This window comes from Microtus ochrogaster, assembly GCF_000317375.1.
Source record: "Microtus ochrogaster isolate Prairie Vole_2 chromosome 14 unlocalized genomic scaffold, MicOch1.0 chr14_random_1, whole genome shotgun sequence".
NCBI lineage: Eukaryota > Metazoa > Chordata > Mammalia > Rodentia > Cricetidae > Microtus > Microtus ochrogaster.
In genome coordinates this window covers 16,130,848-16,157,255 of record NW_004949096.1, presented here as the reverse complement: position 1 = coordinate 16,157,255, position 26,408 = coordinate 16,130,848, and the positions used below count along the sequence as shown (strand labels likewise).

General features: G+C 41.5%; 1 protein-coding gene across 2 annotated transcripts; it reads right to left on the bottom strand.

Annotated features, from left to right (window-relative positions):
- Positions 1-734: 734 nt before the first annotated feature.
- Api5 (apoptosis inhibitor 5) lies at positions 735-25,152 on the bottom strand. 2 transcript variants are annotated; one of them, XM_005364112.3, is made up of 14 exons: positions 24,909-25,152; positions 16,486-16,647; positions 14,737-14,830; positions 14,213-14,278; positions 13,589-13,740; positions 12,485-12,691; positions 11,846-11,950; positions 10,662-10,751; positions 9,543-9,724; positions 8,645-8,738; positions 8,154-8,210; positions 6,535-6,611; positions 5,958-6,094; positions 735-2,689 (listed from the first exon to the last, which is right to left on the bottom strand). In XM_005364112.3, exons 1-14 carry the CDS (start codon positions 24,975-24,977, stop codon positions 2,607-2,609), a joined length of 1,575 nt encoding a protein of 524 aa, XP_005364169.1. In that variant the 5' UTR covers positions 24,978-25,152; the 3' UTR covers positions 735-2,606. The 2 variants fall into 2 exon arrangements, with proteins under 2 accessions (XP_005364169.1, XP_005364170.1); XM_005364113.3 differs by having other exon boundaries at positions 735-2,684.
- Between the last annotated feature and the right edge of the window lie 1,256 nt (positions 25,153-26,408).

Sequence of the window (26,408 nt, the reverse complement as noted above, 5' to 3'; positions counted from 1 at the left end):
TTTGATGTGGGTTTTTATTAAAATTTTATTATATTTTCCTATATTTAGTGTGAGTTTGTGGTCGGTAATAGGACAACTTTCACTGAGTTGGTTCTCTCCACCAGCTAGGGGATTGAACTTAGGTTGTCCAGCTTGGAAGGAAGCTCCTTCATTGGCTGAGCCATCTTGCTGGACCGGGTTTTTATTTTAAAGAATAGATCTCTTTAGCTTAGACTTGCTTCAAACTTGTGATCCTCCTGCTTCAGGCTCCTGTTTTCTGGGATTACAGGTGTTTGTCATGGAACCTGGCTGATATTTTTCCATCCTCAAATACTAGAAGAGTCTTACTATGCAGCCTAAATTAGAACTTGTGATTCTCATGCCTCAGCCTCCTGATGGGATTACAGGCAAGGGACCATGTTACAACTCTGCTGACATTGTTTCAACAAAAAGAACCAAATCTTTTTTTGGAAGATTGTATTTACTTAAAAAAATATAATAAAAACAGATGGCTTGCAAGACTGAATCAAAACTGAACTTGACGACAGAGCACGTTTTTCATTTTTATATTTAAGATCTATCAGTTCACCATTAGCAATCAATAAATGCTAATAATATCCAAGAATCTTATGTTATAATTATAACACTATAAGACACAAAACAAAATTACAAAAGGAAATTTATTTCAAAAGCATAAGGGAACATTTACATTTAAACAAGGGGATAAACAGGTGTCTTGAAGAAGAAAAAACATATTTATGGCATGAAGATTTTCATTCAAATCTTTGAAGCAAAAGAACAGTAAGTTATGCACTATTGCCTAGGCAAGGGAAAGGGAACAAAGGGAAGAGGGAGGAATGCAGTGAGCTCTGCATCAGACATGAGGTCAAGTTATTTCTGCTGAGTTTACAAATACACTCAGACAAGAGAAAGGAAAAATTACACCATGTTCAAAATTATATTGCTGTAGTCCAATTCATTTTTGTACTCAAAATGGTGTTAGGCTGATGTATCTGAGGTCCATACTAGATGGTCAGTTTTCAACTGGCAATCCCATGTTCCTACGTCTGTTCAGATTCCAAGGGAGCCTAGGTTCAGCTCAATCATGTGGAATGTTCAGAGATTATTGCCAGCACTCCATAGTCAAGCTGACCAACTTGTTGTGCTCACTTGTATCATCTAGACTTCTAGAATATTTTCTCCATAAATTATATGCAGTAATTCTCACAAAGGGGTTTTGCTTTTTTCCCAGTGTAGAAGTAATGGTAACGAGGACACCTGTGTAGGAATCGAAACCTCAAAACAAAACAAAAAAACCCAACAAACAACAAAACTACTTACTAGCAATGACATCTGGACATTTGATTTGAATAGCAAATTTAGGGAAGGAAGATTAACTGAAACAAAAATATATGAAACATTCAAATGAAGAACAAAGGGTCTGAGCCACTAAAAATGTCCACGATATGAGGCACTCCACAAACCTCCCATCTGTTGTTTTAATCTAAAGACTACTGGCTAACTTATACAATAATCTGATTAATAACCTGAGAAGTTAAATTTTGAAAGTGGCAAAAGCAAACTGAGTGAGCATCTCTTATTTAATGATAGTATGTCATCAAGTCACTTTCCTGGGTAGCCCTGGTTAAGTTTCCAAATCCTAAATTATACTATCCATCCTGTGAAAACCTGTATGTACACCAGATCTGGCTGTGTTTCACCAACAAGGTCTTCAAATTTGTCTCTGAAAATACAACCTCTGTTTTCAGTTTTAAACAGTTTTAATCATTTAAGTATGACTGACTCAAATTCCTCCCTACTGGATTGAAAACCTGGATACCAAGTTAGTAATGGATTCATTTCAGCCTCAAAAGGATAATCACTATGTCAGATGACCCATTCCTAGAATTTAAAAGTGATTTGTTGTACACTCAAGTTCCATGGCACGCACATATACACACACAACATATGCTTATGTTTATATGTATATTATGCACATGTACTCCTATCCAAATAATAAGACCCTGTGTTCAAAAGCTGTATCCCAAAAAATGGAGAAGAGTGAAGGAAGCAATGCAAAACTTACTGCTTCCTAAAAACCTAATGTCACTTGTACACTGTAAGAAGTGTTTAACTTCTATGAGTCTTAGTAGGAATGCTACACACTGCCTAGCAGCTTCATTAGCAAAAGGTTAAGACTGATCATTACTCTTCTCCATGTGTTGGGCAAAAAACTGGAACAGACTGGGGAGGAAAATAAGTAACCTTTCAAAAGTGATTGGCTTTACCAGATCACGAGCTACACTGAATTTTTCATTAGATTCAGTTCTTAATAACAAATTACGAAGATGTTTAAAAGCAAGATTCACAAAATGATGTCTAATAATGAGGCTATTTTGAAAAGAAGTCAAAGCTGCAAATAAAGCATCCAAAAATATTGTTGTGGTTTTACCTTGGACACAACCATGGTCTGTTACAAAAGTAGATCATACATACAAAGGTAGAAAGAACATTACGTTTTCAGCTGAAGGCAGCAGTCCTGTTAAAGGGACATCCCCGGCAATCCAATGAGTAGTAGATTTAAGAATATTAAGCTCATGACAATGCTGAAGAATGTGATGTTGCACTCAGTAGAGTCTTCCTCGACTACGATTTCCTCGTGTTCCCCAACCACGGCCTCCTCTACTTCCCCTGAAGGCTCCTCTCTGCTCTACGAAAAAGCGAACAATGGTTTAGGTCTTGCTCAGAATTTCATGGTTCAGCAAGTAGAAAAAATACAGCTTGTAGTTCTGAAAATAGCAGCAGGCCTTATAAAAGCTAAAGTGGTGTTCTCCTACTGTCTTCAAATTCACTGTCCATCAAACCAGGACAACATTTACAGAAATAGAGAGGTAAACAGCAAGCAGAGTGCCAGACAGTTTGGTTAAATGCTTCTCATTAGCAAAGTTGTTGCAAAGCGACAATGTTAGGATAATCATACTTGTAAGTTTTTATTTTGGTGCCATTACTATCAAAGAATAAAACTATTAAAATGCCTGTACTTACTAAAGAATTAACAATGCAACAAAAACATCTCTGATCTTTATATATGAGAAGTATCTTAAACTATCGATTTGGACAATGAGGCTGCCCTTTTGTATGTGACACAACGGCAGGCAGTGTCCCTTGTTGTGACTTCACTATCTACACAACACTGGCATTCACGGTAAGTGCAGGTTTAGTGCTGAGCCTTTTCATTCTTTCATGGGCTCTATGAGCTCCCCAGAACTGTCAGAAAGCTGTGTGTTACACACACATATATTCTGAGTGAGCATAGTACATCCTTTGCTGAAAGTCAAGGCACACAGGAGAACTCTCTCCAGTGAAGAAACTGAAGTTATCAGTGAGGCTACTCTGTTCATTGTGGGCAAATGAAATCAGTCTGTGTTGAACTTCTTCACTGCAGCAATAAAGGCTGGCATTTATCTTTCTGATCCACAATTTTGGTGTCTTGAAAAATACCTTTTAAGTCAATTTTACAATCCATTTTAAAATTTTTGACAGTATTGCTTATCAGATGGTTTTCTGATGAAATCTCTCCTTTTCCCAAGAAGAAAAAGTAATTCAATCTGAGACAGAAAACTAACTAGACTTCTCCAATCTAGTCAATACCTCTCTCCTTCCCTCCTTCCCTCCTTCCCTCCCTCCCTCCCTCTGTATCTCTCTCTCAGCTTTGGATGTTCTGGAACTTGTAATATATATATATAGATCAAGCTGGTCTTAAACTCAAGAGATCTGTCTGTCCCTGCCTCCTAAGTGCTAGAATTAATTAAAGGTGTTTACCACCATACCCCACTTTTATTTATTGAGACCGAATTTTATTTTTTGCAGATTTTAAAATTAAAATATAATCACATCCTGGTTTACTGGCAAACAAGCTAAGGTGTTACATTTTCTGCATTTCTTCTCGAACTTCTATCAGGCAGATAGAGTTCTATGAGACAAAAATCTTTGTGGAAACTCATAGTAGGCACGTGACTGCCCAAGTGAAGAGGAACTTTTCAATGTACTGTGCAAAAAAGCTCATGGCTACTTTCATTCATGCTATATACACCCTCATATCATCTAACTGCTGATTTTCTGATTAGTACAGATAACACATTAAGTCAAATTATCAGAAGGTAATATCCAATGTAATAAAACAATGGAGACTCTTTTCTGTTTGCAAAATGCTCTCAAAAATATTATCTGAGGCTCCTAAGAGTTCTGCTATCCCTATTTTTCAGATAAGAAGCAAAGAGATGCATATTTACATCCAGTTAGATAAATACTATTCAATATAGCCCCTAAATAAGCCTTTAAGAGTTCATTTAATGCCGTGAAGTAGTGGTGCAAGTCTTTAAACTCTAGAGGCAAAGACAGGTGGATCTCCAAGTTCAAGGCCAGCCTGGTCTACAAAGTGAGTTCCAGGACAGCCAGGGCTGTTACACAGAGAAACCCTGCCTCAAAAATAAAAAAACAACCAAACAAACAAGAGCTCATTTACATAGGAGAGTTCTTTTCTCAGACTAAAGCTGGCTTTCTTCAATAGAGGAATTTACTTAATGTCACTATTATGTCACTTGGAAACCGGAAATCGAATATAAAGTAAAATATGGCTCAGGATATACTTAAAAAAACAATACTGCAGAATTAATTATATTTAGCAATCAAAATCAATCACATTAATGTTTGGTTGCTATTGTTATGCTGTTGTTGATACTGTTATCATTGAGACACGCTCTAGTGGCTCAGGCTGACCTCAAACCTTCTATACAGATGATGACCTTGACTGCCTCTCTAGAGTTGGGGTTTCTAGTATTAAGCTTTTCCTAAACAAAAACGGGGCTAGGTGGGCTACTTCTGCTCATTTTGACTCTGGCTTGCCTTGAACTTATGATCCTCTATCTCACCCTCCTGAGCACTGGGATTATAGGTATATGTCATTATGCCCCATGTGTTCTTCATTCTGTTTTTTCTTCTCTTTTATCTTGGTTTTTCAAGATGAGAGTTTCTCTGTTTTACAGTCCTGGCTGTCCTGGAATTAGCTCTTGTAGACCAGGTTGGCCTTGAACTCAGAGATCCACCTGCCTCTGCCTCCCAAGTGCTGGGATTAAAGGTGTGTGCCACCACCACCACCCGGCCTGTTCTTCATTCTTTCAAAAAAGGACTTATATGGGGAAAAGCCAGTAAGAGACAAATTTCATTACTGATTCTATAAGCCTTCAGAGAGAATGGACAGGTGGGAAGTTCTCCTAGCCAAGGGGGAGTAGAAAGTAGTGGCAGGAAGTTTGCATTTCGGGCAAAAGAAGGCAGTATAACAACAGCCTCACAGCCACACAATGCTCTACCCCCTACCCCTGTTTCTATGGCTTCTCTTCCAACTAGCAACAGAAAACCTGAGTATTTTCAGCAACAGGCTGACAAGTCCCAGAGACCCTCTACACCACATTTGCCAGAGGTGTATCGTTCCATTCATGGAGAGTAAACATGGAAGTAAACAACTTCCTGGTTCCTATAACTACAGCAGGCATATTTTCCTTTTCAAGTGCTTAGGTGTCACATGGTTCAGTAAGCCCACAATGGTTATAGAGAAATGGGATTGATTATTTCCCCATTGGCTCCCTTTTCCAGGCTAACTCAAGAAAAGCAACCTAACAGAACTATGATACTATTTTTTTTTCATTTATTTATTTTATTTATTTATTATGTATACAATGTTCTATCTGTGTGTATGTCTGCAGGCCAGAAGAGGGCACCAGACCTCATTACAGATGGTTGTGAGCCACCATGTGGTTACTGGGAATTGAACTCAGGACCCTTGGAAGAGCAGGCAATGCTCTTAACCACTGAGCCATCTCTCCAGCCCCCTATGATACTATTTATAATTCACAATTAAAAGCACGTACCACTTTCTACCTAATCTCTTGGACTGCTTGTACCCAAACGAAAACGCTCACCATAATTAAAGTTGCCCAAATTGCTGCTGTACTTCCCACTGGGAGGATTATAAATCTGTCTGGCATCCCTTTTTGGTCCACCTGGAGATTTCTTGGGTGGTGAACCTGAACTTGTGTCTTCACTGGCTCTCTTTTGCCTATAACAGTGGGGAAAGCAATAGTTAAAAAGCACTGTATTATGCCAAAAGCTATAACACAGTCCTAAATTATCCTGTGAGCTAAAGAGGACAGTCAAATAAGAAAATAAACAAAGTTCCATACCATCAGAGTAACTGTTGGGTTATACAGTTATACAGAAATTACCAAAGAGCATTCACATTACTTGAAATGTGGTTTCAAAGACATATGCAGTGTTGACTGTGCAAACCTACCAACAAAGTCTAGTAATGTGACAGGAAACATAACCAAGCACTCCAGGGCTGTCACTACCACCCTCTCTTGTAAAGCCCTGTCATAAGACTTGTACTTTAAATCCTCTTTCTGAACATCATATTTTAACAATTTCTTGAGAATCATTTCACCATCAGTGTACTCAGGATTTATTTACTCTTGAATCTTTTTAAAACCTGTTTCTTACCCAATCTCAACTTTCTGTACAGGTTTCCAGGACAATGTTACTGTGCTCTTATAAGAAGGAGGAATGTGGAAGAGATCCTGGAGAGACAAAAACAAGAATCAGTCAAGACTTCTAATGGATGGGCTAACGTTAGAAAATACTAGGCGAGGAAGGGGGCAGGAAGATTTTGGTTTTTTGAGACTTCTCTGTGTAGCCCTGGCTGTCCTGGAACTCACTTTGTAGACCAGGCTAGCCTCAAACTTAGAGATCCACCTGCCTTTGCCTTCCAAGTGCTGGGATTAACGGCGTGTGTCACCACCTCCTGGCTAGGAAGACACATCACATTTTAAATAATGGTTTTGTGTGAGGCCCTGAGTATAATACATAACAATGAAAAAGAAAATGTGAGCTGGGTGGGGCTCAGAGAATCTACTAGACTGGCTGGCCAACGAGTTCCAGGGGTTCCTGTCTCTGCCTCCCCAGTGCTGGCATTACATGCACACACTTTGCTTGACATGGGCACTGATTGAACCCAGGTAATAAATAGTAGCACATATATATATATATATATATATATATATATATATATATATACATATATAATATATATATAATAAATATATAAAAAAATGTATATAATAAAGCTTTGAAAGGAGTACGTTAGGGCTGGGTGTTGAGGAGGGATGGTTTCACTTCGTTGGGCAGGTCTATCTTGAACTTGTAGCCATTCTCCTACCTCTACCTTTTGAGTGGTAGAATTATAAAGCACACCACACATTCACTGACTCTGCTCTGAATGCCTTTTCACTTCTTATCCTAGCAATGTGACACTCATCCTCCATGTCTAATGACACTATCGTTTTCTCTGGAATGCTGTGTTCTGGATAAAAAGCACTTTCTTATACATTAGTTGACAGCATACTTGTCCTTACTGTCAGGCTTTATGCTCTGGCTTTATTTAGGAAAAAGAACAGGAGGGTAATTATAACTTAAAGGCAAGGTACCACTAGCCTGCAGCACAGAAAAATCAAATGAATTACACAGATAAAGAAGGCCACAGGAAAACATTTCATGTGCTGCACAGCATTGCCCATTATTACAACAGGCAACGCGAAGTTTCACTGACTTCAAAAGGACCCAATAACATTAAGATCACCAGAACTGGGGGCTGCAGAGATGGCTCACTGGTAAAAAGCACTGCCAGAGGACCTGGGTTCAATTCCCAGCACCCACATGGCAGCTCACAACTGTCTGTAACTCCAGTTCCAGATCATGCAAACACCCTCACCCAGATACCATGTTGGAAAAAAAGCCAATATGCACAAAATATGAATACATCATTCTTAAAAGAAAAGTCAAGTCTTCAAAACAAAACAAAACACACCAGAATTTTATTAAGCTACTGAAATTTCTAAGTCTATCTCTATTTGCTGACTGCTTTGCATGGCTCTCTCATCTTTTCCAACCTTTTAAATTCAGGTTAGCTCAAAAAATATCACTTAGTATTACAAAGAAGTATAAAGTTTTTAAAATCGGAAGGCAAATATTAGGAAGGAAATGACATCTCCCCATTGCAGACACACAGAAAACCTTTTGCACTGACTCTAGTTAGCTAGCAGGTCAGGGAGAAAGGGACTTACCTTGATTAAAACATTGATATTATTTGTTATTTTCAAGGCAACGACTTTTATCTTGTTCTGTATGTAAAGGGAGCAGAAAATTAAAAATCAGTAAGTTCTGTGTGTACATCCCATTCTACATGCAACCAGATTCACATCGCTAGGTAGAGAATTTCTAGGCAGAGGTTTAAATCTATAGAGAATATGTTTTTGTTTTTCTTCCTTCCCCATTTCTCATACTAAGCAAATCAAGCATGCTTCTTTGGCAGGCTAGAGAAAGGACGACCTGCAATTCATATGATAAACACACAGGGCATATAGTTTCTAAGAATCATCTTAAAGGAAACCAGTATAAACTATAGGAAGTTTAATGAAAACTGGAAAGTGTCGTTAGGAGTGCGATGAAGCTGGCTTTTATTATGAAGATCAGGGAGACCCAAATCCCAGCAAGGACCCACAAAGTCTGTCATAGGACTGACAACTTTTGTGTCATCAGCCACCAGCATTCTTACCTCCTCGGTTTTTAAGGCCTCGCCTGTTTTACCCTGGAGAGCCAATCGAAGTTGTCTGATATAAACCTGAAGGCCTCGAGCAAAGTATTGCAACCTAAATGACAAAGTATTTAATCAGTAATTCATCACTTCAATTTTGTTCTTAAATAATCTACTGTCGCAGAACAATCCACAGTGCAAAAAAAAAAAAAAATGGCTACATGAAACAAACAAACAAAAAAGGCACTTTCTTAAGTAGTTTGTTTCTGATCAAGTATCTCATCAAGCATTTGATGCTGAGATGGATACTCGCTATGCTGTCCAGGCTGGCCTCTACTGTGCCCAAGTGATTATTAAACCTTAGCTTCTTGACTATAGAGTACAATCATAGTAAACCACTCCCAGGGGAAAATTAGAGTTAGCAGGTGACAGTGAGGCTCAAACACTGCAAAATGTAAGATGTAGGTTTGTTAATGGAATGATTCTATTGAAAGTATCCTATGAAAACCAGTCACTAACTTTCCTAGCACTGCCGCTCCACCACTGCTGCACATCATCAGCTGCAGACACAGGTATCCGATACCTCCTAGGTGCTGGGCATTGGACTAGCTTACTCACATTGCTATGGTCATTCAAATATAACAGATGAGAAAAATCTAAGGAGTAGAGTGGTTGCCCAAGGTAATGGGGCAAGTGAGAAGAATCAGAGTTCATTTGTTTGAAAGTTCCCTTCCCACCAGACATCTGTAATGTCACATCTGTGAAATGCTACAAACATGTGTCTTCTGGACTCTCATCCTATTCCACTACATAAAGAAGAACGGGGAGAATCAGATATTATAAAATACAATCAAAACTAAAGGAGCTTGAAGATTTTTCCATCTTTGCCAAGGACTAAACTACTTCTATCATATATTACCTGATTTTGAAATCTTTGAGCTTTTCTGCATTCAGTTTGGCTGTTAAGAAATCTGGAAGTTTTCGGCCCAATTGGTGAAAACTGTATAATAAACATTCCACGTAACTGAACTGCAGCTTGGGTTCTTCATTGCCAGCGTTCTCTCCATTTTCTGCTTCTTCTGGAGGAAGAGGCATATACTCCTAAGACAGGAGAGACCAGATATTTGCAGTATGTTCTAAAGCCTCTTGTTATAAATACCCATGTAATCCTAAGGTGTAGCTGTAAGACATGGAACACTAAAAACAGACTAGAATTGAGCTAGGACCTATTGGACCAACGCTCTGGCACATCAGCTATCATTATTAACCTATGTTACAGCTGCTACTATTAATAACAAAAGTGGAAATAGATAACTTTAGGCACTAAGCACCAAAGTTCAGAGATGAGATTCAATGTACACCAAGACTTTTTAATCTTAATGAATTTAAAAAAAGTGTTTCCTGAAGTCCATACTCTTTACACTGAGAGTGTGACACAGACATTCAATATCAGCCTTACATCAACCGGTCTACCCCGCAAAGTCTGGAAATAGCAGATGTTCAATGTCTCCATATATGCCAAGGGCCTAAGGCTTACCTCTGGTCATTTATGTAACTGCCCACATCAAATACAAGAGTCACTCAATGATGCTGACAATGATTTTTATCAGATGGCCTATTTTCTCCACAATTACAACTTAACTGACAGACTATTTCCTGGTTGCTAAAGCTACTTGGCCTAAGGCAGCTACCTAGTTGGTGGCCTGGAACAAATGACCTTCCCATGCCAGCTACAGCTACAGTTTGTAGACTATTTAGCACAATCAGAAGAATCAGTGATTCTTTTTCATGGACATATCATTTTGATTTGGAAGCAAGGGGATGATCTAGTTTCTAAATCATGGGTGATCTTTATGCAAAGCATCAATATCAGGAAAGAGACTTCCTTACAGGAGGAAACATGAGGCCTGAGCACTCATTAGAATTAGTGTTCAAAATACATTTCAAAAGCAAGTTCTCACCATGTCAAAATGAACAGTAAATGAAGTCTTTAAGGTTATAAACGGAACACCCCACAAGAAAAGAAGAAAGCTCTTACCAGTAATTTATCAAATAGTTTTCTTAAATTTGTTTCTAGTTTTTCCATGTCACCACAAAATGAACTCATCTCGGCTAACAATTTTAATACCTAAAACATACAAATTTCCCATTAGAACTATTTTTAAATGACCAAGGGCTACGGATTGAGAGTGATTCTGTACACCTTTAAAAGACTGTGCTTATCTTCAATTATGCTTTTCAGAATCATGTTAGAACTGGAAATGTCCCTAGAGATGAAATGTTACAATTAAACATTCAAGAAAATGAAGGCCCTTAGTACAGTCATGAGGTCCGTTTCTGCGCAAACCCAGGACCCCTAATTCCCAATACATCTGTGGGAAGCAAGGAGAATACCCATGACCCTTTCTACTATAGGCTCATAGTAACAGTGTTAAGTATACTGAAAATTGATAAATACATTAAACAACTAAGCATCACTTAGAATGTTAACAGCAGCCAGTCTCTCAAATTTAATTAAGGTGGGTTCTTACTAATTACTGAAGTTAGACTTTAGTACTATCTGAAAATGCTAGTAACTGCCAGTATCTGGAAGTTCATCCTGTTCCCTCCAATCTCAGATTGACCAGCTTAGCCTAGGACATCTGAAGCAATATATATCCATATACCCTGTTCTAGAGGATGTTGAAGGAAATGGCATGCATTCCCAGGTTTCAGTCAATTCACCACCACTATGGCTGTTCAGAGTCTGGCTCTGTGACACACAGTGTGACACAGGAGTACAAAGAAATGCTGGAGGAGTGACACAGTAAACACATGAAACAACAGATGCCACAGAACTGTGTCTGTACAACTGAGATCCAAAGCAGGAGACTGCTCGCTCCCCTGTAGGACAGGCTTGGTAGCAAAAACCTTTACCTGCTTGAACCATCCCACTGGCCCAATCTACGTTAACTGTCTGGCAAACTGTCATGAATTAAGTACCTTATTTAAAAATATTTAGGCTTCAAAGGCATAAACTCCGTTCAGTGCTGTCCCACCGCAGCAGCTATAATGGGATCCATAAATCACTCCTATGCAATTAATTCTGACCTAGGAGATTACTGGCTAGCACTGCCAGACATTTCAATTACCCCCTTGGAAATTAGATCTAAGCCAGTGAGTCACATTTCTACTGAAATATGGGAAAGCTTTTTGGTGCTGAAGGCAGGAATATTCTCTTACCTCCAACTGTATATCAAGACCCTCCACTGGGGTAGTCAGGGTACTGAGATTAGGGAGCACTTGCTCACAGAAATATGTCACAAACCTCGTAGAATGGACATTTTTCTGTAAAAACAATGCAAAAACAAAAGTCACAAAACAAACAAAAAGTCTCTTTTTCAAAGATTATAATAGTAAGTAGACTGCCATTTAAAAGTGTGAACTAAGTATCCCACCATTATGTGACCTTCCTTGCAAGGTCTCCTGGAACACTGGAACGTGGCTACATCTTGGATCTCCCTTTTCACTCTCTAGTGCTTTAGTGCTGGATTTACACACCACATAGTATTACATACTGTCCTTACTGTCTCCCAATAAGGACAGATCCTTTATGGTTTTCAAAGTAAGGCATACACATCTCAGAAAACTCATCCAAGGGAAACAAAGCTGGAGACAGAATATAAGTTCTCACACCTCTCAAAGTTTCTAAGCAACCCCTCAGAGCTACTTCTTGCTGCTCTGGGTTCCTACAGTGTCACTTTGCTTCTACGTGCTCCACTACACTAAGAATGCTTTCGTGCGAAAGTCTGGGGAATGTTTAAGTAAATATGGACAGAGTTAAGAGTAACCCAAGTATCAGCTATGTGGAACGAAGCTCACAGAGAAGAGAGGCACGGCCTGCCGGGTGCACTGCAGGAGCCTGTCCACACAGTCGGGGTCTGAGGGGCTGAAGGTCTGCTCCAGGTCAGCCTGTTCCGCTACCAGCTCTACCAGCTGCTGTCTTCCGCTCACTGTCTGTAAGCTTTTTAACCCAGACAGTATCTTCATGAACAGAACAAATTCTTCACCAGTCACATCTTCCAGGACCTGAAAAAAAAAGTAATTCAGAAGAACAGCATTTTTATTAGTAGGAGGGGCAGAGGGAGGGTAGGGAGAAGGAAAGAGGAATAGAGAGAGGATGGGAGGGAGGGAGAGAGAGCGCTTAATAGCAAGAGTGGCATTATTTCAGTTACATCCTAATGCTTCTGTATGACAAAAGGATAAGTTTTAAGTTCAGAGGAAGGGGAAGCTGTATTCTCTAAGAGGACCAAAATTATTCTAAAGAAAAATTTTCTTTTTTGACATATAAAGCACCACAAACACATAGAACTCCACAGATTTACAGTATAACTCAGATTAAAATTTCCAAAATGAGTAAGAAAAATACATAAAAATGTTCCTGGTGAGGGTGGGGAGTGATAGAAATGATTAAGCAATTCTGTCCTACTGTGTATTTGTAAGTCTCTACTGTCCAGGAGTGCTCATTAAAATGCTAAGCACGTCTTAAGAACTTAAGCTATGGCATTACTAGGGTATGTAAGGTACTGCCTACTTGCTTCACATAGACCAACATGGTGGAAGTCTGTTTACTGCCACAGCTACAAGTTAAGTTAAGCAGCTCATAGAAATGCTTTTATACTTTTGAAAGATTTTACAGGCAGCAAGGAAAAAAATCTGTTTCCATTATTTCACTATGCTATTTCATTTTAAAATGCTCCAGAATACTCTTACCATCTCAAGATGGGAAAGAAGAATAAGGAGCCATTAGTATAGCACCACCAAGGATTTCAACATGATTACACCCTTTAGATTAGTCTGAGTCATTAAAGTGTGTGAAGGAGTTTTGGTAAAAGCAGGTAAAGAACACTTTTGCAGTGAGACACGTCTCTCATGCACACCCAACACTGACAATTACCAGTGAATCTCAAGGGGACTGCAACAGACCTTTTTTGATTCAGTGAGTATGAGCTCTTCAACTTCCTTAGTTAGCACTTCATCTGGGAGAGTCTTAAGTTTCGTGGACAGGAATTTAATTGCTCTTTCTCTAACAATGTCTTCTCCTTGAAGAATCTGGCTAAATAAACCACCTAATGTTCCTGTAAAGCAAAAGAGCAACTGTACAGTGTGAAGTGTTTACATTTATCTCATCATTGTTCAAATGAGGAATAAACACCCCGATACAATCAATGCTGGCTAAAGTCAGTCTGAAATCTTTACAGCTCAAACCAGAAGGCCACATGCTTGGCTCCCAGGGCATCAGCTTGAGTATGACTGGCATTTCGTTCCAACTATATCCATAAAGTCCAAGTACTTTGGGAAAATTCTTTAAAGTTGCCAAAGGAACTTTTCCAACACATTTTGAGGCGAAATTTGAACTGTTTTATTTATTTATTTTATAATTACTTCTTAGTAATTTTAAGTAGTACTTAGTAATTAGTCCCAAACATCTAAGCTGGGAGGCCCCTTTTCAGAACAGTCATCACTTTTATGAAAAAGACCCAAGTAAAGCCCAGGTCTCCTGGTTTCCTAAGACTCCAAAGCATGATTCAGAAATAGAACTGGCTTTACCTTTTGCATCCATCTTAAATATACTTAATAGCGCATTGTTCACCAAGTTAAATTCTGCAGAGTCATCTGGGGAGAGAACAGTAACATGATGAATGAAGGATAAACTTAAAATAACACCTTCATTTTCAAAGTTCAGATTCAACAAAGTTTCACACAGGTGATGGGACAAACAACCTACGGCCACTAAGCAACTCTTTCAGAGGATCGGGGACACATCAGTCCTTTACAACGGCAGAGAACATCACGGGGCATGCCTGGGACAGCACCACAGGAAACAGGTGAAATGATAATGTTACAAGTCTGAAGAGAAGCCTACCACTATGCCTTTATAAACAGAATTTTAAACAAGACAAAGTCACGGACTCAGAAGTCAGTGAGTTTCATAACACTGAATGAAAGAAAGAAGTTCCACATCATCTGGCTGAGGCGGGGCCTCTGTGCTCATTGCCCATGCATGGCAGAGTCAAGAACAGCAACTATTCCAGAGGATATTGAGATGCAAAGGTGACAAAGGAACCTCTCACCTGTCTGCAGAAGCTGGGTCAGTATATCTGCTACTCTTGGAAGATTCTCTCCTGTGGCAAACTGAGGCAGCTCTTTAATGGCTTGGCGTCGTATCTGAGCATGATTTCAAACAAACAAAAATTAACTAAAATGGCTTCATCATAAAAAAAGCAATGACAAACTCATCGTTTAAGACAACTAAAACCACATTAAGAAACCATATTAAGGAGCACACGAATCATAAAATGCAAGATGCTTTTTCTTAAAATACTTTAATTACTGTGTACCTTTGTGGAGGATGGGGAGGGAAGTACATATGGCTCAAATACACACGTGGAGGTCAGAAGACAACTTTGTGAAGTTGGTTCATTCTTTCCACCTTTATATGGGTCCTGATCTGAGGTCCAAACTTAGGTTAGGCTTATGTATAAAGCCATCTCACCAGCCATAAAGATGAGTTTTTTATTTATTTTTTTCTTTCTTTTTTCAAAACAGGGTTTCTCTGTAACTCTGGGGCCTGTCCTGGAACTTACTCTGTAGACCAGACTGGCCTCGAACTCACAGAGATCTGCCTGCCACTTCCAGGCTAAAAAATTTTTGGTGGGGCGGGGGAGATTTTTACTTTTACCCTCCCCCCGGTGTGTGTGTGTGTGTGTGTGTGTGTGTGTGTGTGTGCGCGCGCGCGTGCGCGTGAGCTACTACACAGAAAGGACAGAATGACAGAAGAGGACACTGGATCCAATGGAACTGAAGTTAGAGGCCACTGTGAGCATCAGTGGGTGTTGCGATAGGGTCTTCAGGAGGGCAACGGGTGTTCTTAATTGCTGATCCATCTTCCTGTTTCTATCAGTTTGAAAAACAATTTGCCCTGTTTGTTTTTCAGACATGATACTGCTATGTTGCCAAGACTGGCCATAAACTTCTTGGCTTAAGGGATCCTCCTGTCTCAGCCTCCTGAGTAGCTGGGACTAAGATACATGCCACTGGCTCAGTTTACTATTCAGGTTTCACAGAATAAATAAGACAAATGCAGCTGGAAGGGATATTAAATACTGGACTGCAGCAGAGAGTTCATTGGTAACAAACCTGCTTGTATAGGACAACTGCTGGGCTGTGACTTTTAGGTATGTTAATATACTGTTCCTTTAGAACAGCAAATATGACAGAGTCCTCACCAAGAATTATTTTAGGGCCTTCTATAATGACTACTTAATTTGAATTAAAAAAGATTCCAATTTACTAGCTCTTCCATCAAAAATGATTCAGAGTTTATATCTGTCATTCGCTGCATGAAATGCTAGTGATTGATTTCATTTAGAAAATTAAGTGCTAATACCTGAAAAAATTTTAGAAGCCTACACCAGTAACTAGAAATGCTAATGGTAAATTCTGAACCATGAGAAAAGGGTCAATGCTTAATCTGGTAATCAGTTACAAGTATTACAGTGACCAACTATTGTTTTGTGACACATATACTACACCTATCAGTACAAAAATTGCATTAACAGTCTAATATACAAAATATGAGTAACAATTTAAGATGTGAGCTACCTTCCATTTTTATCAGTGGATAATGAAAAAGCAAAACAAAAATTGTTATTCCATGCATTTTTTTATAAGTACCAGATAATAAACTTTAGTATTTTTTGGGTCTGGTATAATGTGACCATATTATGATAGCAGATTATGGACTAATCACTACTTTGATCATGTTACTTTTACATTCACAAATACTAGAAAGCTTAATGAAGTGTCAATCATAAACTTACTGACACATCTTCATCCTCACAGAGGTCTAATTGTGCATTGATCGCAGAATCAGCCAGTTCTGGGAAATGCTTAAAGAATTTTGGAATAAACTGAGCTGCTAATCGCTTTTCCTTGGTGCCGCCTTTCACACCATCCAGGATCACTTGGTAGGCATCTTTATGCTGGAAGGAAGACAAAAAGAAACAATACTTAAGAACTAGAAGCAACAGGAAGATTTACCACACATGCACAGATGCTTCCAATATTTAGAAACACTAGAGTTTTACACTAGTTCCAAAACTAGTGCTTAAATTAGACATGACCTTTTTTACTCTATTTCCCTATTCCCTACTGCTGAGTCTGTTTTATTTGTCAATTAGGAAAGAGGGATATAACGACCCAAATTTTAAGGATAAAAAAGCAAGTAAGTTGCTCAATAGCTCAACATCCCGAAATTTAGGTATCACCAGGCCTTTTGACTGTCATGCTTTTAAAAATGGAGAAAGATATTAGAGAAGTCTCACAGCGGTGTTACATTTACTAAAAGATGCCTATGGCCAGGCATAGAGTAACGCTAGCTAGCATTCAGGAGGCTGAAGAAAGAAGGTGGTAAGTTTGAGACAGCCTAAGTTACATAGCAAGACCTTGTCTTACCCTGCCTCCCACCTACATGGGTTCTAATTAGCATCTTGAGGAAGTTGAAAGAAATCCATTTCTGAAATTCAGTAATTACTAATATAGAAAATAAAGCAGCATCTCCAGGAATCAGTGACTTATTATTTAGTGGTACTTGGACTGCCAGCAGCATAAAATATTCCAAATAGTGCACATCTCTATCCACCTCTCTCCCAGCATGGCTATGGGTTCCATGTGAGTTCGAGGGCAGCCTGGTGTCTACAAGGTTCCAGGCCAGACAGTTCCACAGTGAGACACTGTCTCAAAACAACAGAAGCATTAACTTAAGTACTTTGTATATTCAGTGACCACAGTGGCCAGAAGAGCAGACCCTCTAAACTATATCAACAAGACAGTTGTGAGCCATCATGTGGGTGCTGGGAATCGAACCTGGGTCCTCACTTGGCAAGAGCAACAAGAACTTTTAGTCACTGAGGCACCTGACCAGCCCAACTGTAAATATTTTTGATGCTTTTCTAAAACCATGTTTTGGTATGCTTTTAACAATAATAAAACAGAACTCTAAAGGTGCTCCTTCAAGAAAAATATAAGGGGCTGGATTGATGGCTCAGAGGTTAAGAGCATTGCCTGCTCTTCCAAAGGTCCTGAGTTCAATTCCCAGCAACCACATGGTGGCTCACAACCATCTGTAATGAGGTCTGGTGCCCTCTTCTGGCCTGCAGGCATACACACAGACAGAATATTGTATACATAATAAATAAATATTTTAAAAAAATATATAAGGTACAATTTGAATCATTTTCATCAAGGTATTCTACTGAAAGAATTGTGTGCATGTGGGGGGTGAGTGTAGAATACAAGTAGGAAAGCGTAAGGAAGCCCGGCCATTGATAAGCTAATTTAAGAATAAGAGTTCGAACAGAGGTGCCTTCTGGGCATTCCCAGAATGTGTAGGTTATTAAGTAAAAACCCAAGTGCCAGAGGTGGGCTCCTTCCCTATGCATTCTTGGTGATAGACGCCTCTATCACCAAACAAAACAGGTAATTGCCACTGTGGTTGGCTGCCCATCAGAACTAGGTAGTAAGACCTTACTGACGAAGATACTACATGCTCTGGTTGTGGGACACAGAGAAATCAGGCTGAAAATAAGCTGGACGCTTCATTCCTGATGGCCAGAATGTCTGAGGTACTCTGCAGGCTGCAGGGGGAGCCTTGTTAGCAACAGTCTTACTCAGCTATGCACTCTGACATGAGGCAAGATATGGAGAAACAGTGGTGATTCTGTTATGTTAAGTGGCAACTGCTTTCTGACTGGAACTGAAGGAATTCACAGCTGGTCCTGTAAACGTGGCCAGAAAGGTCATAGGGGAGTGGGGAAACTACAGCTGTTATTTTGCTAAACTGGACATGTGTTCATCAAACTGTCATCTAAATAATTATTCTTATCTCATAGGTTAGTGCTGCTGCCAGCACTGCTCAGAGAAACTTGTTTGCAGTGGAGAAAGGAATGTCAGAGACTCTTAAGACGTTGAAGTACTGAGAATAAGTGACTGTTGCAAACACAGCCAAAGTGGGACATAGGCTATCCCCCTCCAGGCTCAGGGAACACCCAGAAAGGAAGACAGAAGAACAGCAGATTCCGAGGATGGAGAGCAGTGTTACGGCATCCTCAATTTACAGCAGCTGTGATACCTGCCCAAGACTGGGCCAGCCAAATGTCCTGACAGAGTGGGAGGAACTCATGAGACCGCAGCCCTCCCTGCACCCCCTCCCCAAGATCTCTAAGTATTTACTAGCTGCCAGGGGAGGGAAAGACATTTTCTTCAGTGGTGGAGGCACTAGCAAAGTACCCATGCTCTGTAAATAACCCCTCATCTATGCTTCTGTGTAATCTGGATCAAACTCCCTGGGTCATAAACAACAAAATTAAACCATGAAAGTAGGACTATCTGGAAAAAGGAAGGGGTCAGTAGAGAGAGTGAACAGGGTATGGGAAAAATACATTATGTACATATATAAAAATATAATAAAACCACTATGTAAAATATACCAATAAAACAAAATTAGCTGCAGCAGCGATGTTCAAAATATAGGCAGTGTGCATGAACTGGTCAGAGACTAGGTGAAGGATGGGACTTTCACATAAATATATTTTTTGAGTAAAGAAAAGGATGAAGGGGCTGGGGTGCAGCGCAGCGGCGCCACCCTTGCCTAGCACACAGTAAACACTGGGTTCCATGCCTAGCAGTGCAAAATAACCTCAAATACAACTGAACACTGAAAGAAAAAAGGGCTTCAGCTAAATTATATTACTGCTTTTTTAAATTTTTCATTCTTTTAAAAAAATTAAATATTTATTTATTTATTATATATACAATAGTCTGTCTGCAGGCCAGAAGAGGGCACCAGACCTCATTACAGATGGTTGTGAGCCACCATGTGGTTGCTGGGAATTGAACTCAGGACCTTTGGAAGAGCAGGCAATGCTCTTAACCACTGCGCTATCTCCCCAGCCTTATTACTGCTTTCTTCCTTGACTCAAGAGTGTTTGCATTTATACTACTAAGGTTGCTAGTATCTTCATATACTTTTCAGAATTTGAACTTGGTCCTTGACTGTAGTTTAACCATACAGAATAAAGCTACCGAAAGAGTGGTATTTCATGATCTCAAGTCAGCAAGTCAAGCCTCTTCCACCCCAGGAGGCAATGCACAAATCAGAGCTTTGGGATTTATGCAGCACCTCAGATCGGCCTGCTGCCAGTCTCTAACTGCTGTCTTGACACATGTGCCAAGGCAGCTTAGGAAGGTCAAAAGAAAACCTGAGGTAGTTGGTTCTTTCCTTCTTCCATGTAGGTATTAGAAACTATACTCCGGCCATCAGGCTTGATGGCAGGTGACATCTCTCCACACTAGATAATAAGTTTTTACATGGTAGAATATCACATGTAGTTCAGGCTAGCCCAAAACTTGTTATACAGTCTAGGCTGGCTTAGCGCTCCTCCTTCTCCCTCTCCCTCCAGAGTGCTGAGAATATGGAGTTTCCCACTAGACAAGTATTTACATTTTAAAATTAAGTTAAAATGTGAAATAAAGGTGGGTTACACATTGTTCTATCATGGCTACTTGGAGGCTGGAGCCAGAATGCAGTGAGGAGAGCCAGAGGAGAGGACCTGAAGGAGTGGAGTTGGAATGGGGGAGACATGTGTAGTACCTGCAGTGACAGGAGAATGACAGATTCTGAGACAATAACAGTTATTGATAATTTATCACCTGCAATCTGCTTATTAGAAATGCAGATTCTCTTGCCGGGCGGTGGTGGCGCATGCCTTTAATCCCAGCACTTGGGAGGCAGAGGCAGGCGGATCTCTGTGAGTTCGAGACCAGCCTGGTCTACAGAGCTAGTTCCAGGACAGGCTCCAAAGCCACAGAGAAACCCTGTCTCGAAAAACCAAAAAAAAAAAAAAAAAAAAAAGAAATGCAGATTCTCACCTGTCTATAAAGTAAAGCTCTCTTCATTTATCAGTTAGACCTTGTAAATTTTTTCCTTTTTTGTATCTATTTAACCTTAAGAAATTATTTCCTAGAAGATACAGTGCAGGGATTTAACACTTATCCCCACAACTTTATAATTCAGTAAAGGAATAAGAAAAATCTACACATGAAATAAAATGCAAACATGAAGTACTATTAATAAATGAAGAAAGAGTGACAAAGGATCTGGGCTGGAGAGATTGATCGGTGGTTAAGACACTGGCTGCTCTTCCAGAGGGAGATGGATTCCTAGCATCCACGTGGCGGATCAGAACTTCCTACAGTTCTAGTTCCAGGCAATCTGATACCCTCTTCTGGAAAAACTCGCACAAAATAATAAAAATTTCATGGAAAAAAAAACTTCGAGAGAGAGAGAGAGAGAGAGAGAGAGAGAGAGAGAGAGAGAGAGAGAGAAAGGATCTGTTGCTTGAGGGGAACCAGCTAATAAGATCTGGGGGAGGCTGGTGTCTGCGGAGACTGCTGCCTAGAAAGTGACTGCCACTTTCTAGTGCAAAACCCAGGATGTCTGGGGAAGCTAGGCATGATGGTACTGCTTGTAATCCCTATGGAAGTGGAGGCAGGAGGATCCCTGGAGCTTGCTGCTCCAGGTCCCAGTGAGACTAGTTCATCAAACAAGGTGGAGAGCTCCTGAGGAACACAGACGTGACCTCTAGCCTCTATATGCATGTACACACATATGTGCCCACTGTGTCCTTCTAGGCCTGAGAGGACTTGTGTGTTTCCTTGTATTTGGGGGTTCTGCCCTGAAAGAGAGACCTAGAGAGGGAAAGAGTGGTTTGCAGTAGCAGAGCTGAAAAAAATCAAATTAAAGACAATAGATCAAAAACTGTCAAAGTCGGTTTCAGAACAGTCCACATAGCAATCTGCCAGAGAATGTAACATGAAACTTTATTTTACTAAACACAAAAGGTATTTTCTCTTTCTGCAATGGTTTATGTATCTCAGCTAGCACTTGCCTTTTGTTAGTTAAAACTGCAGCAACATCCTAAGCCCAGTATGTTTTTTTGGAGAGCCTTTCCAGGCATCTTCTCTAAAAGGGAAGAAGTACCACACAGACAGACTCACTGTATTGGTTATGCAGCAGTCCGTGTCTTAACTGTGGTTACTACAGTGTCGTGAAGAGCTGACTACCCACTATCTACAGCCCTCATGCTGGGTCCCAAGGCCCAGTGCTGAGCACCTGGCAGATGCTCAAAAACAATACAGCATCCTTGAAATCACCAGCACTCACCTGAGCCAGAAAAACTCTTCCTTTTCACTTTCTGGTTCTTAAGCACTCTTTCCCTCTTCCCAAACAGCAGTTTTGTCTCGAGAAAGCCATTTTTGCTCTCCTGAGGAGAGTTATCAATTCAACATTTTTTTTATCATAAAGATAACATGGGGGGCTGGGGAGATGACTCAGCAGGTAAAATGCTTACAATATGTATGATGAGGACTTGAGTTCAAATCCCAGAACCTACATAAAAGTTTGGCTCACACTGTGCATCTGTAATCCCGGCACTATGGTGGCAGAAACAAGAGGATTTCTGGGCTTATTAGATAGCCAGACTGGCAGAAGGGCTGAACTCCAGATTCAGTCAGAATCTGTCACAAAAAATAGGGTGAATGGTAAATAAGGAGAACACCTGATCTCAACATTGGCTGTCACATTGTGTGTCCACAGGTATAAACACACGAATATCTACACACACACACACACACACACACACATACACACACTCAGCAAAAATGAAATTAAAAAATTAAATGATAACAGAGATCTATGCAACTCTCACTTCTCAAACCCAGGTCACACTGGGGCCTGGCACTTCATCAACCTATACCGTCTGCAGTATTCCAAAGTCAAATGGAAAGTTAAAGAACAACTTACACATGCGTGGCTTCAGGCATTTCAGAAAAGAATACCTCCCCTCTCCACACAAACTGAACTTGGCTTCCATCTGCCCTAATGTACTCTAATAGGTGGTTGTCAAAAAATACTTTCCCTACTTCAGCAAAAATCAGTGGGGAATGAGACAGCAGCAAGTACACAGTCTCTAAGTTTTCCCTGGAAAATTCCCAATTTATCTCTTTAGGAGAGCACCATTCTTGGATGTAGCACTGGTGGTACACACCTTTAATCCCAGCACAGAGGCAGATGCAGGCGGATCTCTTTGAGTTCGAGACCAGCCTGCTCTACAGAGCAAGTTCCAGCACAACCAAGACTACAGAAATAAACCCTGTCTCGAACAGCTGAACAACAAACCAAAAACAGACAAACAAACAACAACAACAACAAAAACCCCGAAAACCTAAAAAAGAAGACACCATTCTAGAACCAGAAACGAATCCCTATTCTAGGGTCCATCCCTGGCCCCTCTTACTGAGGTGCGACAAATTTAACTTTTGGTAGAACAGTCAGCTACACGCCTCTGTAGCACAATTAATAAAAATTCAGAGACAGATACTGGGGTTCAATCTTAAAGTCAGAAAAGCAAAAAAAGCCAGCCACTGGCTCTTACTTCTACCTCAGTCTGAAATTGGAGATCCTGACCCCAGGATTCCTCAGAGTGAGACTGAGAGCTGGCTTCTCCGTCTTGATATTCCTTTCTAGTGCTGGGATTTAAGGCATGCAACAGCACTGCCCACCAGTTTCCATGGCAAACTAGTGTGGCTACTGGGGTTAAAGATGGCCTGGTCTTTGAGGCTGACCAGTGGGGCTGCTTTACTCTCTGGTCTTCATGCAAGCTTTATTTATTAAAATACAAATGAAGTATCACTACACTCCTCCCTAATTCAGTTACAAACACCAACAAAAGCATGCTGGCCAAGGCTGCCATATCACTTTTTCTAGAAACAAGGAATTCCTCTATGACTGACCATTGTATTTTCCATCTTATGTAGGAGGCAGAAAAAGTCTGCTTTACAAGGGGCCTAACAGTGTATACACATCTGTCAGGGTGAACCTTCACATTCTGACAATAAAGGCCCCACAGACATGAAAGTAGGGAAGGAAAACTGTGGGGGCCAGCCATGATAAACTAAGTCTGGGCAGGTCACCCAAAGAGCTGTATAGATAGAGACACCTGCCAGCGTATCTCAACAGGTCACCCCAAGACAAAGTCAGCTAATCAGGGGCCCTAAACCTCAGAGACCCCTCACCCCCACCTCTACTACTATAAAAACCCTATTCTAATTGAGCTCGGGGATCTCCGGGTATTCCAATACGTTGGACGTGCGGAGAGACCGAGTTTGCAAAGGATTAAAATAAAGGCTCTTTGCTTTTACATATGGGACTCGGTCTCCTTTGTTGGCTTTTGTGGGGACCCCGCGGATTTGGGCATAACAAAGCCACTTGAAATTGGTACGTTCGCAATACTGAGTTAATTTCTAACACGCCCCTCTTCCCCGCAAACTTAGTAAGGTTCTACTAGAACTGCAGCCGACCCACGGGACAGGAAGGACTCCTCTAAGGCTGAGCTCAAGGACGCTACGCTTTCTATGGTACGGGATGAGGACGCTGAGAAATCACTAAAGCGTCTACGCACTGAAAACGTGGACTTCTAAAACCTCTTGCCAGCCTGGCTTCTTTTTCCCAGAGGACAAGCACTTGACCTTAACAACTCAAGTTCAAAACAAAGCTTCAGGCCTAGACGGGAATTCAGCAGAGTCCTGAAAACTATGCCTGGGGGAAAATGAGCGGAGAGCTCTTCTTAGAACATTCTTTTTGGGGCTTGATCGCCTCCCTCTCCACAGCCCTGCCTGCGACTTTCTTCACAAAATTCTTCCAGTGAGAAACAACACAAAACGCTTGTCCTTTCCTCGCGCATCACTAGTCGCCGGGGGGAGCACGAAGCTGCCACCGCGCCTCCAACGCCAGCCACAAGCTGGGTGCCCGCCAGGCGCCCGAACGCGCAGGGAACGAACGCCGCCGCCGCGAGCTCCTATCCAAGTCCGGGCGGCAGGGCCCCGCCGGCGCGTTGCACCGGCCCTGTATCCTACTCTTTCTACATCATTCACAATTTCTGCCTCCAGAACCGACAATTTCGGTCTCTTGAGGAAAACTTTCCATTTCATCACAGTCCGGGAAATGCGAAAGGCGGCGCGGTTAGACGCGGGTTCCGGGAGACCGGGGGAAGGCAGGACTGCGGGACCGCGCGCTCCCGAGCAGGCCGAGGCCGCGTTCCCGCCCCGAGTGCGCGCCCCGCGACGCGGCCCAGTGCGGCGGGAGCCCAACTCCCCGAGCGGCGGGCCCTCCAGGCCGCGGACTCACCTGGCCCACTTGCTCCGTGGCATCGGCGAGGATGCCGTAGTTGCGGTACAGCTCCTCCACCGTCGGCATGCTGAGCGCCAAGTTCCGGGCCCGCTCCCGCCGCCCAACACGTAGTCGGCGCCACCGCCGCCTCCACGGAACTTATCTAAGCCGTCGACCGCACTATTACGCCGGTAGCTGCCGCCGGGGCCGCCACCAGTCACCGCGCACAGCACGGCCCCGCCCCCAACGTCTACGCAGACACAGACGCGTCGGGAGGGGCCCGCGGCAGCAGCCGAGCCTCGTCCCGGGATCTATCGCCCCCTACCGCTCGGCGGTGCGAAAGGAAACAAGGACTAAAGGAGCTGGCACCCGTTGGTGGGAATTGCTTTTTTCTGCTCCGCAAAGTTCTTACATTTACCAGAAATAGGAAGATACAGAGAGAAGTTGAAAGCACACGATGTTTGAGAATTCACACGCTCCATTTCTTTCTCATCCAGGAGGGTCGCAATAAGGGAAAACATTCAAATGCGATTAAAAAGAGAGAGGAGTTCCGGGGAGATGACTCAGCTTGTGGGACAAGCTGAAGACCTGAGTTAGATTCCCCAGAACCCAAGTAAAAAGTTGCATGGGGCGCCGCGTGGGTCTGAGATTTCAGAACCTGCAAGGTGCAGACTGATGGATTGCTGGAACTGGCTGGAGAGCCAGCCTAGCTCAAATCAGGCAATTCCAAATTCATTAAGAGACCTGCCTCAAAACCTAAGGTTATGAGGCCATAGTCCGGAGGGTAAATGTGCTTGCCATGTAAGCCTGACAACCTGAGTTCAGTCCCTGGAACCTGCAGTGGAAAAAGAGAACCAACTGAAATTGATCCGGATCTTGAGACCAGAAAACACTGGCCTATAATTCGGATCTTGAGGAGGGATAATACACAACTCTGACACGAATCTTGAGGCAAAGACACACCTTTAATCCAGACCTTGAAGTAGGAAAACACTTTAATCCAGACGTTGAGGCAGGAAAACACAGCCTTTAATCCAGACGTTGAGGCAGAAAGAGCCACCTCCAATCTTAGCCACACCTTCTGCTGGAAGCCGAGGTGGGGACGTAGAAGAAGGAAGCTTTTGCTCTTCGCCTGCCTGCCCTTGCCTTGCCAGCACATCCACTCCTTCACTGGCATTAGAGCCCACGTTTTTGGGATTCCAGCATACACAGAAGACCAGCTGAGTGAGATACCCAGCCTCGAAGGACTGAACAAGACTGGTCTTTCCACTCATATGTAGCCACTGTTGGAGTAGTTGGACTGCAGTCTGCAAGTCGTTCCAATAAATTCCATATATTTATTGGAATTTATTTATATGTATATTGGACTTTACATATGAGAGAGAGAGGGAGCTCTGTGGCTCTCCAGAGTCTTGACTAATATAAATTGTCACACCTCCCATTTCTAGTTTCACTCAACCTTGACTTTTTGTATTTGCTGAGATTGAATCCTGGACCTTGTATATTGTAGGTCAACAC

Bases quoted from the DNA above. Each gene is read 5' to 3' on its own strand.
- Api5 (XM_005364112.3), bottom strand. From the start codon at position 24,977: ATGCCGACGGTGGAGGAGCTGTACCGCAACTACGGCATCCTCGCCGAT. The intron at 10,752-11,845 runs GTAAGAGAATAT...TGTATGTTTTAG, and splicing joins GTCTTGATATACAGTTGGAG to GTATTAAAATTGTTAGCCGA. The intron at 9,725-10,661 runs GTAAGAGCTTTC...CTCCTGTCTTAG, and splicing joins AACTATTTGATAAATTACTG to GAGTATATGCCTCTTCCTCC.